The 13,027-nt window shown below is 38.3% G+C and overlaps 1 protein-coding gene across 5 annotated transcripts in view; it reads right to left on the bottom strand.

Annotated features, from left to right (window-relative positions):
• RABGAP1L (RAB GTPase activating protein 1 like) overlaps nucleotides 1–13,027 on the bottom strand; it is a 227,286-nt gene that overhangs the window by 177,755 nt on the left and 36,504 nt on the right. For 4 of the 5 annotated variants that reach the window (XM_059854584.1, XM_059854586.1, XM_059854587.1 and 1 more), the window contains exon 12: nucleotides 1,247–1,340. The exons of the other annotated variant lie outside the window; for it this stretch is intronic. In XM_059854584.1, the coding sequence (XP_059710567.1) occupies nucleotides 1,247–1,340 (94 nt within the window). The remainder of the gene's footprint in view (nucleotides 1–1,246; nucleotides 1,341–13,027) is intronic. 5 annotated transcript variants of the gene reach the window in all.

The following is a 13,027-nucleotide window of genomic DNA, read 5'->3' as shown; positions in this document are numbered from 1 at the left end:
TATTCCAAAAGGCTTAAATGTTTTGCCTTGTTGATAAGTATACTTGAGTAACCAGAAGAAACAGTTGGATCTATGAAACTTAAGACCATGAGCTGTGGCTGTCTTTTTACTTCAGCATGCTCATCCACAGAGTCCAGATATTTATCAAGGACACAGGTTAAAAACAGAAGAATCAACTAACAAATGATTTTTTTAAAAAAAAGTTAAATTGAAAATTGGCATCTTCCAGTCTTGGATCAAGGGCAGAAACTTGGGTGACAGAATAGGTAAAAGCAACCAGAAGGAGAGGGTTCAGTTAAGCTCAGTAAAACCTCCTGATGCCTCACGCAGAAACCTCTGTGTGACATCTCCATACAGATGAGGTCAGCAGTAAGAGGCTGTTTCTCCAAAGCTACAGAGTAGACAAGTAAAGGGAAGAATTACCCAAATAAATCCTTAAAATGCTGTTCATCTCTCTTTTTGGAGTTAGGAAAAGGAAACAGCCAATTCCAGATTAAGGGCCTCTGATTATTTTTGTCTCCAGCAGCAGGAGCTATTGCTTACACAGGGAAAACCAAGTAAGTGGTTCTGGCACTTGCTCAGGTCTCTCTGAGGCAGCAAACAGACAGACTTTCCCCTCTCTTGGCACTCTGTGCACTGCTACTGAAGCACTTAATTAAACAACAGAAATAACACTGTTGAGAACATAGTCTGGGCTTACAAACACTCTTCATTTTATTCACCAACAGAAAGTGTTTCAGTGAGATTCCCACTGTTTCTAGATTCCTTTTCAAGTGCTTACCTATAGCACATTTACAAAAATAGGGGAAAAAAGTGCTTCTAAACAAACTAAATGTACACCAGCTGGCATGCATGGCTTAGGTGGGACACATGGGAGTTGCTATGTCTGTCCCATCTTGGCACTGAGTTTCCTGAGGATTTAACAGCCAGCCCCAAATGACCACAAAGTTCTGCCCACACCTGTGAAGACCCATACCTGCTGTGAGAGCACATATAAATACACCCTCAAACACCAAACAAAATGACTTTTGCACATGGTACAGGAAAGATTGGTCAAAAACTCCAAGTTATCCATACCAGTCCCCTTTAAATTAAGATTAAAAACTACACTGCAATGTGTCTTGCATTTTAGTTTTTAAACTATGTAAGCTGAAGAATGTTAAACCTCCTGCTCAGGAGCATGTAGTGTCATAACCCAAATAAAAGGTTAATATCTAAAAACCTAATGTAAGAAATTAAGCATTACCATCTCCCCAGTAACTCTCCCCAGGAATACAAAATCTTCTCAGGACAATCCTTTGACACATCACCAGTGCCACTGGAGAGTTCATTATCACTCTCTGTAAAAATAAAGAAAAAACAAGAAAACAAAAGCATGCACAGGTTTACCCAAGAGCACAGACACTAGACATGCATACATACAGGTCTCAGACAATTTTTTCTCATATATCAGTTTTAAAAGCATAAAAAGATACAAAATTATAATTGGAATCATAAAGAATGTTTAGCAGACTTCACCAAACAAGTGTATTAATGAAGTTACCATAAAGTTTAAAAGAACAGAACTAGGGAATAATTCACAGCAGTGTTACCAGAGAAAGGAGTGGGACCTAGAAAAGCATTATGTGAGAAAAGCTGCAAGGCTGTCAACTCTCCATTTAAAGAAATGTGACAGTGTTTCCAAAAAAGTCACATCCACTCCAGACTTCACATAGAAGTTAGTTAAAACATAGTAGGTAATGCTACTTTGTTACATCACATCCCTTTGGCTGTCCTATGGTACCCTGTGCTCAGGAAGCCTTCTCTGAGCCACAAAATCATCTTTTTTTACTGAAGTAAGCCCATGGATGAGCAGAAAGAAACCAAAACTGACATGAAAGGCCACAGTGCATGGAACAGAGAGAATTGCTTCAAATGAAAGCTCATAACTGACACTTAGAGTTATATACCAATATATGACAAACACCCAAACCCAGAAGGGATCATGTGGGCCTGGAATAACATGCTCAAGAAACCATCCAGACCAAGTGTTCATTGGGATTCCAAGGCTTGTGCAACTGCCCACAGTCAGCTGGACAGTCTAACTCCATATGGCAAGTCCTCATGCAAATATGGTCTTGCAGGTAATTTGGCTTTTTTCCAGTTTTACATGAATAAAATACTGATAAGAATCAAACCAGTGCAACTCCAACAACAGTAGATGCTGAGAGGCTCCAGCTTTCAGTGTCTTTAGTAGGAAACACGAAAAGAGACACAGCCACAGCCCTCTTATCATCATCACAGAAACCCAGAACAATTTGCTTTGGAAGGGTCCTTAAAGCCCATCCAGTCCCAACCCCCTGCCATGGGCAGGGACACCTTCCACCAGCCCAGGCTGCTCCAAACCCTGTCCAGGCTGGCCTAGAACATGTCCAGGGATGGGGCAGCCACAGCTTCTCTGGGAACCAGTCACCTTCAGGAGCTGCGGAAGCCATGGGCAGTTTGATGTTAGAGGGCTCCAAGGCTGCTCTCTCCTATGATCTGAACTCTCTCCAGAAGTTAAAATGCAACAAGAAAAGAAGAACCAAAGCTACATCTGCCCCCCAAATCCCTTCAATATTCTCTTCCACACAGCTCTGTCACATCTTGTTGCTGATCTAATCCCCTGAATTCCCTCAGGTGCATTAAACACTTCAACTCCGGCTTTATGTCGACAACAGAGTTCAGGTAGAAGAGGATCTTCAGCACTTGTGCAATTACCCTGTTAACTCTTCATCTTTATCATTCTCACTTCAATTACAGATTTCTAATTTATATTCTTAGCAGTCGTCAAATACAAGTCATTAATAAAATATCAGTGCTTGAATCTGACAGTGAGCTGTGAGGACAAAGACAGCATTTACTGTATTTCAAGGACAATTAACAGTACAAATGTTGTCCTGAGAGAAGCATACCAGAAATCACTGTGTTTCAAAATGAACACTACATGGGTGAAAGGCTTCAGCTTGGAACCTGTTTGCACAGCTTTACAGTTCTCAAATACCAGCCCAACCTCCATTCAAATACTTCCCTATTACAGTTAAAAATAATCCAAACAAAGTAACTACCCACCTGCATCACAAATCCACAAAAACCTTCATTTTAAATTTCCCAATCTTTTGCATGCATTCACTAGACCTAAAGATGGATCTAAAAGCCCCAAGTTTATAATTTTAACTAATATTTTCTATCACAGTGACAGGTTTCCCAGTAACCAATGGAATCACTTGTGTCCTGAGGGAAAAAATGTATTTGAAGACTCAGTTTCCCCCTTAAAATTACTAAAAATAGTGTAAAGGCAAATTTCCTCACTTACCACACAGACATGGCAATAATGAGCAAAAATAAGGAACTAAATGTATTCATTTAATTCTCTCCTCTCCTGAATTGCACAACTGTGTCAGAGGGACCAACAATAAATGCAGTCCCTTCTACTTCCTATGGCAAGAAGAAAAAAAAATTTAGGAAACCTTTGAGATGAGCTCATTTGACATTCAGGGTACATGTTAGTGATACTGGTATGTATTAAGAAAGTCAAGAAACCCAGCTCACATCAGGAATTTATCACAAACCACAATTTCAGAAAGGTTTTATGCATTCAAAGTAAAGGAAGAAAATTTGGCACCAGATGCTGAAAGGAAGAGATTAGACATTTTTTGGAGAGACTGAAGAACTCCAGCACATCTCTACAAGAGATAATGTTGAAAACACATACAAACAGACCCTGCAGCCTGGAATGAAATCTGATAAAGATGACTAAAATCCCCCAGCAGACCAAAACGTTTCAAAATGCAGCCACACTGAATCCTGTGAGCAACAAAGCACAGTAGCTCTTACTGGATCCAAACCTGAGCTTGCCAAGGAATACTGACATCAGCCTACAGAAACACACCCCTGGATTTCTCACTGAGCTGGTATTCCCGGCAAAATCCTTCCAAGTTCTAAAGGAGACCAGTGTTATACAGCAGATACACTCCAGTGCTTCAGCTAGAAAAGTCTCTCATCTGGAAGGCTTGGCAGTGTTTGAAATGTATTATTCAGTTATAAGTCAGAAAATCTCAGGCCTTAATTAGAAATGCCATATGCTCGCTTTCAAAAGATGCTAATGTCAAACTTCAAAATAGAACAGGGCAAAGGGAAGAGAATAAACAGCCTTAAAAACCTCTACTTTGTTTCCATTCTAAAGAGTATTTCCATATTCTAACCTCTTACAGCATTAAGGTATAAGCTAAGAAATAAGGGATGCCATGGGAGGGATATTTAGATGTTTTTCTCTGAGTGTTTCTACGTGTTTTTCTCCACGTTCCATAGCATCTATAAGGCAGCAGAATTTGCCAAAGCATAATTTAATCCACCCTTACTCTGCTGGGAAAGGCACAGATCCCTTTTTCTAAATGTTCTGTGCATTTCTCCTTCCTCCTGTATTTACCATGACCTCTCAGAGAAATCAGGGCAATAAGACTTTGTCAGAGAATGTGGGCAATGGAAGACATCTCAAGTGAGCAAACCTTGGGGTTGTGAATGTGTGTACACACAAACAGGCTTTAAGACCAGCCCCAGGGAACAGTAAGTCTCAAAGGTTTTCTGTTTTGCTTTGAATTGCATCATGATTCACAAAACTCACAAAAAGGTCATGCCTCATGAATCAATTCCCTGAATTTAGAGCCTTTTTAAAGCAAGCCTGAAGGATCACACTCCCACAGCAAGCACTGCTCTGTATGGTATCAGCATGGAATAATACTTTGGGCTGGAAGAGACCTCTGGAGATCAGCCAGTCTGATCCACTCCAAGCTCTGGTTAGATCAGATCACTCCAGGACCTGAGTGAGAGGTGTGCTGGGTTTGGCTGGGAGCACAGGAATTTGGGAGGGGACACAGCTAGAACAGATGACCCCAACTGACCCAAGGGATGCTCCAGACCATAGGGCATCATGCTCAGCATACAGAGCAGGAAGGAAACTGTGATGTGATGCCATTCATCTTCCCAAGCCACCGTTGCACATGATGGAACCCTCACAGAAAAGAAAATTGGCAGTCTATACGGATATACATAATTTTATCAGCTCATTCCAAGGATTTCACTGCTCTTTTGACTCAGCTCAAGCCTAATTTTTTCTAACCTGCAATTTATACCATTTACCTTTTTTTCCTCCTAAGCAATTTCAGCACATCTCACAAAAAACCCCCCCAAAACCTTAGCCTTTATTGTTTCTTCTCTTGGACACTCTATCTATTTCCTCAAAGGACAAATTCTCCACACCTCTGCTCATTTCCCATTTTTCTCCTCCAGTCTGTATTTTTCTTGATGAGAGATGTTCAAACAAAATACTGAGGCATCCAGTGTTCAAACCAGAAAAATTACATAGACAGTAACTAGCATAAGCAAATACCCCATAGGAAAAAAAAAACATACATAGAGGAACACAAAAGCTTGGCCTCCTTCCCATCTCTTATTCTGATAGTTCAGGGTATCAAACAGTGGTCATGCTCAAAGGGTAACTCCAGTACCCAGAGCAGTACTAACAGGTTAGGCAAAGACTGTAAAAATACTATGGGAAACCAACCCAGAGCAAAGTCAGCACAGAGGTTCCTCTTTCTCATCAGGGATTAACAAACACAAATTTGTTTATTTGCTTTGCCATTTTTGGCTTAAGGAAATAAATTCTGGTGAAGGACTCATACCAACAAAAATTGGGGTATTTAATGTGCTTGAATGTCATTTTTCATCTTCCCTGTTTTACAATAAAAGGGTTTTTTTGTTTGGTTGGTTTAGGATGCTTGTTTTTTTCAGTGGGCCGTTTTTTTTGCAACACACTTTGAAATTTAGCTTTAAACAATACTCCCCTCATCCATATTTTACACCAATTATATAGCTATAGAGCAGCTTTTCTGAGTGGTTCAAGTTCTTCTTCAGGAAATTCTACTAGTTTATCTGAAATATGGCAGTATCTCAGAAGTCAAACTCCTTTTTCAGTGAACAAAACCAGAAACAAGGTGGAAAACTACAGAGTTGTTTCAGAGATGCTGAGCATAGAAGTAAATAAGTGAAGTACCTCATAAAATGTGTAGAAAAGCATGATAAAGCATATTTAAAAATGAACAGGTGAGATTTGAGTACTGATGTGAAGGAGAAGAAAGGATATTAAATGTGTTTTAATTAAGAAGCTGTTACATGTGAAATAAAAAGAGTAGGTGGAACTGAAAAATAATATAGCTAGAGCAGTCTGAAGGAGAAGGAAATCAGGTCTCTAAGATAGGTGGGAATAGAAATGCAATAATTCAAATATGAACAGTTTGATTTTTATGTAAGAGAAGAACAAACCTGAAGGATGAGCTGAAGCTGGCAGCATATTATCAGAGAACAAGACAGTGTTACTGACATGGAACCTTTCCATACATACAAGATAAAAGAGGATCGTGAGAAAGGCCACAAAAGCAGCAAATTTTCATTTATAAGGTAACAGGGAATTATAGAGCATGAACTGTAGTTCTGCCAGGGAAGAGGAGAGTGAAACAAAGTTTAAGTCACAAAAGTCACTGTTGTATTAAATAAGGCAGATTTTCAGAAATGTCCAATTTTTCGTGCATTACAAAATATTCTGATGAACACAGAAGTACTTCCAAATATCTTCCAAATAAGTGATTTATGAAATGACAATCCTCAGTATAGTCTCTTATTTAGAAGGAAGAGGAATAATCAAGAGCAAAAAAAATACAGATTAATGAATCTGAACAAAGACAACTTACACTGAATTCTGCTCACAAGAACTTTCTGCTTGTGTTAGTTCTGTAACTAACTTGAAAAATTAATTTGGCAACTACTGAAGTACATGTAAACAGAGCAAAAACAAAAAATAAAGGTAACAGAATTTTTCACTAAAAGCAAACCAGTAATAGAAAAAACCCAGTATTCTGATTTTCATTCCTTTTTATGAATTATATGCTACACATTTTTCACTTAGAATCATTCAAACGAAACCTAATGCTGACAAATCACAAAATTTTGATTACCTTACAAAAGACTGCAGATTTAATTGCTTCTTTATGTAACAAAATCTGAATCCCAAACCCTGTATTTGATAAACATAGAGAGGGTGGCACAGCACACAGCTGGATGACCTCTGCCCTTTCCTCACTGCACACCATAATGCACCGCTTTCACATGTTAAGGACTGTGCAAAAATCTCCCAAAATATTTGTACTTGAGAGCAGTCCTGTCCTGTTGGTTGTGTGCAATGGACAGCTAAAATTATGTTTTTCTTTTTCATACAAGAAATTCTGCATTTTAAACCCTATCTTATATCCTCATATATATCCCTACCTTTAAAACCCTTTGTTCTATGTCATATACTTTCAACACAGACGCTGCATCAGAGTCATATGAAATGAGAATTATTTTTAAATGTCACAAAAATAAACCTTAACTGGGCATCCAAGAGATGATCCTCCCATAAAATTGAGCCACCATGACATCCCTAAATTTGATGTACAAATGCTTAAAGCTGACTAAAAAGTGCAGAAGAATTATTGCTTCAGTTCAGTAGTTTTGCTCCCACACAGATGACAAAGCCAACTAAATGCTGCACAGTGGAGGTAGTCTTGTAAACACAAACATGTTCCACACATACCAGGCTGTCTGATCCCTGACATCTCAGAGAACAGGCAAGGAAATAAGACTGGAGGTGTTGTCACAACTCTAGGGCAATGCATTAGTAATTTATCAATTTGTAGATTAGAATCTACTCCCATCTTTGATATAATCAATGAGAAAAAAAGAAATATCAGTGTTAGAAACACTCAGAAGTTATGTACTGCCTGGCATTTAAGGCATTATGCCAGGCACTTGGATTAGACAGAACTTGCACTCACCAAATACCAGAAAGATAATGATCAATGCTAAAAAAGAAAAGAATCTCACACTGAGGTTAGGGGAACTGTTGGTTGAAACCAGTCTTTTTAATAATCTTTATACAAAAGCAGTTAATTTTTAAATTATATGAAATGTGCAATTCTCTAAGCAGTGGCAGCTTGAGGCCACCCAAAACTTATGACTGGAAAACCTGAGAAGATCCTTTAGCAATAGGGAGTTTGAATTCCTAATAAGCCAGCAGGATTGCAAATCCTTTCTCAAACTGATTTCAGATAGACAAGCAAAGAGAACCACTAATGAATAAAGCATCCAAATTGTTCAAAATAATCTGCAATTGCTTCCAGACAAGATGAAAACACCAATTTATGCTCATTTTGTGTCTATTTTGTACTTCAATCTGAAGAGATTTTACGAAAGTTATAAAAAAAACCAAAAAGCCTGAAATCCAAAAAACAGAATTCACTACGATCCCGAAGAGTTGAAACCTACCTTTATTTGAAAATATCTTTTTCTATCATTCTGCAAAAACAAACCAAAGGCATCAACAGATTTCCCCGGAGCATTCAGGAACCACAGGCCAGAATTAGGGAATTCTCTTTTGCCTTTAACCTCACAAAGGAAATGTGAGGAACAGATTTTATCAAAGGAAAAAATCCCTACCCACAGAGTGTTCCCCCACACACTGTGCAGGAGTGCTGAGTGGACACTGGGGAAGAAGAGAGGGGTAAAAGAGCTCAGAGTAAGTCACACTCCCTGGGTGTGTTCCACTTCCTGGAACAGAAAAACAACCTTAAAAACCCACAATTTTCCTTTTAATTGATAACCTTGCAATTTCATTAAATACTTCTGCAACCCACAGAAGTGCTTCAAGTCTGAAACACTTCAAATACTCACCTTTTAACACAAAGGCCATACTTGCATGAACAAATCTAAATACAACTGTAACTATCAACTGCCACCACATTAAAAATAACAAGTCCTCTGCACTCAGTATTTTTATGTTTATTTAGGAAAGTATCACATGATCACATTCCTCCTAGCAGCACAATAACAGCTGCAGAAGTTAACTGAGTGCATTTATTTTATGATTTTTAATAACACAAGTGAACTTGTAAAGTGTGAAAATAATCCATTTGGGATTATTTTACAAACAGTAGAGTCCATAAAATGACATCAGGTTTGTCAGGAATATTTTCTTTTTATTTGGATGCTATTCTTAGTAGTGTCTGTATTTTAAAACTCTTCCCTTGTGGAACTGCAGAAAGGGTTCTTGTCTGGAGATAGCTACTGACCAAACAGCCTCGTGAATTTAGAATTTTTAACATATTAGTTCATTTTTATGGAGATAGCAAAAAGACTCCAAGACAGATTTAACTGATCTTCTTTAGGACCCACCAACTTTACTCAGTGTTGGATTAATATAACAAACAGTTCCTGTCAAGTACACAAAGCTATTTTTAATTGGGATTAAAATGCAGAGCTGACTATTTCAACACTAGTCATGTAATTTCTCACACAATCACCCTCATTTGTTCACATCATAACCCTTATTTTATCATTAAATACTCAGTAGTTCTATTCACTCCTAAAACATCACCTCCTCTACTCCTTTGCCTTCCTGAGTACTGAAAACAGCCTCTACCCTCCCACAACACCTGACACACATTTTGACTTCCTCTGGCTGATCACCTTTGATCATTCAGCACTGCCCACCTCTCCCCTCCTGTACACACCTTTCTGTGTGACCAGCACAACATCCCCAGAGTTTTTCTGAAACTTTCATGGTTCCTTACTCTTTCATGTCTATTTTCAATGTCAGATCCTACCATCTCCACACTGAACTTCCACACCCCTGAAGTTCATTTTTCTTTTGTCTATCTCTTTTTGTTCTTAGTGTTCAGACAGCTAACAGGAATAGAAAGACAAAAGTTTTACTTCCTTCAGTTTTTTATTTTTTCCCTTGGCAAACAAAACGCAAATGGAAACAGTTTTGTGTTCCTGGAAGTCATTTGAGAGTGTTCCAGAAGCACCCTACAGCTCATGTTCAGAAGCTTCTTTCTGGTAGGCAAGTCACCTTTTACCTGTTTCAGGTTATCTGCTAAACATTCTGTGCTTACTCTGCAGCCAACTCACAGATAGGAACAAGAGCTCCTAACCAGATACCTGGGACCACAGAAAGCTTCAGCAGCAAAAGTAGCTTCAACTCAGTAACCATCAGCTTAAAGAATATTTTCTGGTTTGAACAGAACTTCTCCTGCTTGGAGTCATCCTTAACCTTCCAATTTTATTGTGACTCCAGAAGAAACTCGAATGGAGTTATCTAGTGTTCTCCTGAAATGTCAATTATCATTAAAAAAAAAAAAATTTCAAATATTAGAGTCAAAGCAAGGTCATCCTTTCACACAGAGTCTGAGCTGCTAAAAGCAGCCAACCTATTCATCCCTTTCTCCCTTTGTTATTTATTCCTGGGACTATATCCTCCTTTAAATGCTTCTGCTGAAAAGCTATTTCCCCCAACCCTTAAGCTCCCAAGTGCAGCCAGCCACTTCATCCTCTGCAGAACACTACTACAATAAAATGCTCTCTGAGCTTTGATTTCAATACTGCAGTATCCACACCATCAGTTCTGGGCATGCTCTCACCTTCCTTAATGCTCCAGAAAGGAGAAAAAGGAGTTCAACCAACTCTGCTCTGCACCTGCTTACAAGGTTCTACTTAAGGTTAACACTGACCTTTTCTGCATATTAATAAAAGCTGATACTCAAATCTACATTATTTGAAACTTTTCCAGAAATGGTAAGAATTTCCTCATTATACATTTGAATCTTTTTAAAATTATATTTAGAGTTTAATAGAAAGCTTTTTATTAAGGAGTGCACTTTACATTTTAGGTTGTGACAAGAGATTATTAAATTTTTTTTAAAACTATCACCTCTAAAGCAAGGGACCATAAGTGATTGGATTGCCAGAAATATCTTTTACAATATTAGTAATTAAAAAACAAAGGTGAGGTTGAACTATCTCTAAGTAACAACTGCACAATCTTAGCAAAGGTCTTAATTTTTTATATAGCTATTCACATGAAAAATCAAGCTAAAATGTGAAAAAATATTAAAAGCTAAGAATGCTATTTAGAGAGTTTATGAGCTCCACTTTCTACAAGCAATTCCTAAAAGATACTAGGCCTAACTTTAGTACAGTGATTATTTAAAATCATTATTGGCAGGTACCATGTTTGGCCTTTCATTAAAACAAAAAGAAAGGAATATTGGAAAATGCCTTCTTTTTATGACCATATTTATTCATATACTCATGGCACAAGACATCCCAGTGAGCTGTGTGCATGCAGAATACACAGAAATCAGATACAGTGCATTCTTATACCAGAAAAATGCAATGTATAGAGCTTTTGAAATCAATTAAAGAATATTCTGTGGGCATAGAAAGAAAAAGTAAAAAAAAAATTAAAAAGGAGAAAAGTAAAAAGAACCTATATAGCCAGGTAGCTATCACACTTAACATTAAAATAGAAAAAGCCTTATTATTCCAAGGCCAAGACAAGACATTGGAAACTCAAGGGGTTTTTTTCCATCATCATAATTAGTACCCTGAAAAGAAAAAGAAAAAAAAAAAGAAGAGATTTATTTAGAAAAACTGCAAATGACTCATTGAACCTGCATATCCTCCAGGATAAAGAACTTCTCAGCACAGAACTCTAAATGCGGTTTCCATGAGAACAGAGGCACATCATATTTTTAATGTCTTCTCTGAGGAAGTAATCTACATTTAAAATATGGAAACTAGCATTAGAGAACTAAACCAAAGTTAAACTTAGGTTCATCCTCCAGTGGAATACTTGTTCTCTGTAATAAGATTAAGCCACTCTGTAATTGCACCAAGAGGACAGTACCCATGTTATTCCTAATTGTGCTGCATTCACCACATTCTGGAACAGCTGCATCCTTCCCAATAACTGCCATATTGAAACAAAATTATTCAGTCATTTAAACTAGCTTATCAAACAAGTCTCAGAAATCAATTTGGCTCTACAGCTCACACATCCAGCAAGGAAAAACACCAACAGCTGAATTACACTAGACTGATCCACAAGTTCCAAAGGCCAAATCTGAATTAATTCTTGCTATGAACAGCAAAGCAATCCCAAACACCAATGAAACAGAAGAAATCCTTTGGAGAAAACAACATTTTTACTCTTCAGGAGTAGCACCTGATAGAAAGGGGGGACTGACATTGCTGATCTGTGCCCATTCCCCTCCCTTTCAGGAATCAGATCAAAGTTCAAAGAGCACCTGACTGGGGTTTTTTGCAAGCTTGGTGTCACCTGGCATAAGTGGGGTCGGCTTGTGAGAATAACCATGCCTGCCTGCTCCAGCCTCTGTTAATCCCAGGGTTCTGACTCATACTGCACAAGCTAAAACCCAACACTTCCCAATAACTAAGAATCAAGGAAGAAATTTTCCACGGTAGTGAGCGAGACTTTTTACAGTATTGACAGAAGAGTGGCAGAATCTGAAGAACAGCTTGGTAAAACAATCACAACTCCTGGTAGGTCAGACATGCAGATCAAAAATGGCACAGGGAAAGCCTATTCTGAATGCTATGGGCTAATCCTCAGAGCACAAAGAGAAAACAGTAGGTCAAGGGCCTTCAAACAATCAACAAAACAAAAAATTCCACCCACCAGGAGGAAAAAAAAATCCCAAACCATCAATGGGAAATATGCTGAGGTACGTTAGCTTTGGAAGGGGCAGGCAAATACACTGGGTCCATGAACTGCAGCAATCCCCAACTGAACTAGGAGATATTTTAACAAACCCTAGATATAAATGAGGGAAACTAAATCACTTGTTAAGCAGACAGTTAGGGGATGAGGAAATTCCCCATGTGAGCTAGTCTGGGATTTTTTTTGCTTTCTTTGAAAACAGGCATTTAAAACCTGCCATTTTCAAAGCCTAACTTCATGCTGTCCTCTTCAGCAGCAAAGGACATTCAAAGCAAATGACTTCTGACCAGATGAAAATCCATTTGAAAAGCATTTTCTAACCTGCTGGCAGAGCCCAGGTGCCTCAGCAATACATTTGGAAGCACACAAAGATAGACACACATCATCTGCTGCTGC

This window comes from Haemorhous mexicanus, chromosome 9, assembly GCF_027477595.1.
Source record: "Haemorhous mexicanus isolate bHaeMex1 chromosome 9, bHaeMex1.pri, whole genome shotgun sequence".
Lineage (NCBI taxonomy): Eukaryota > Metazoa > Chordata > Aves > Passeriformes > Fringillidae > Haemorhous > Haemorhous mexicanus.
This window is presented reverse-complemented; position numbering and strand designations above follow the sequence as displayed.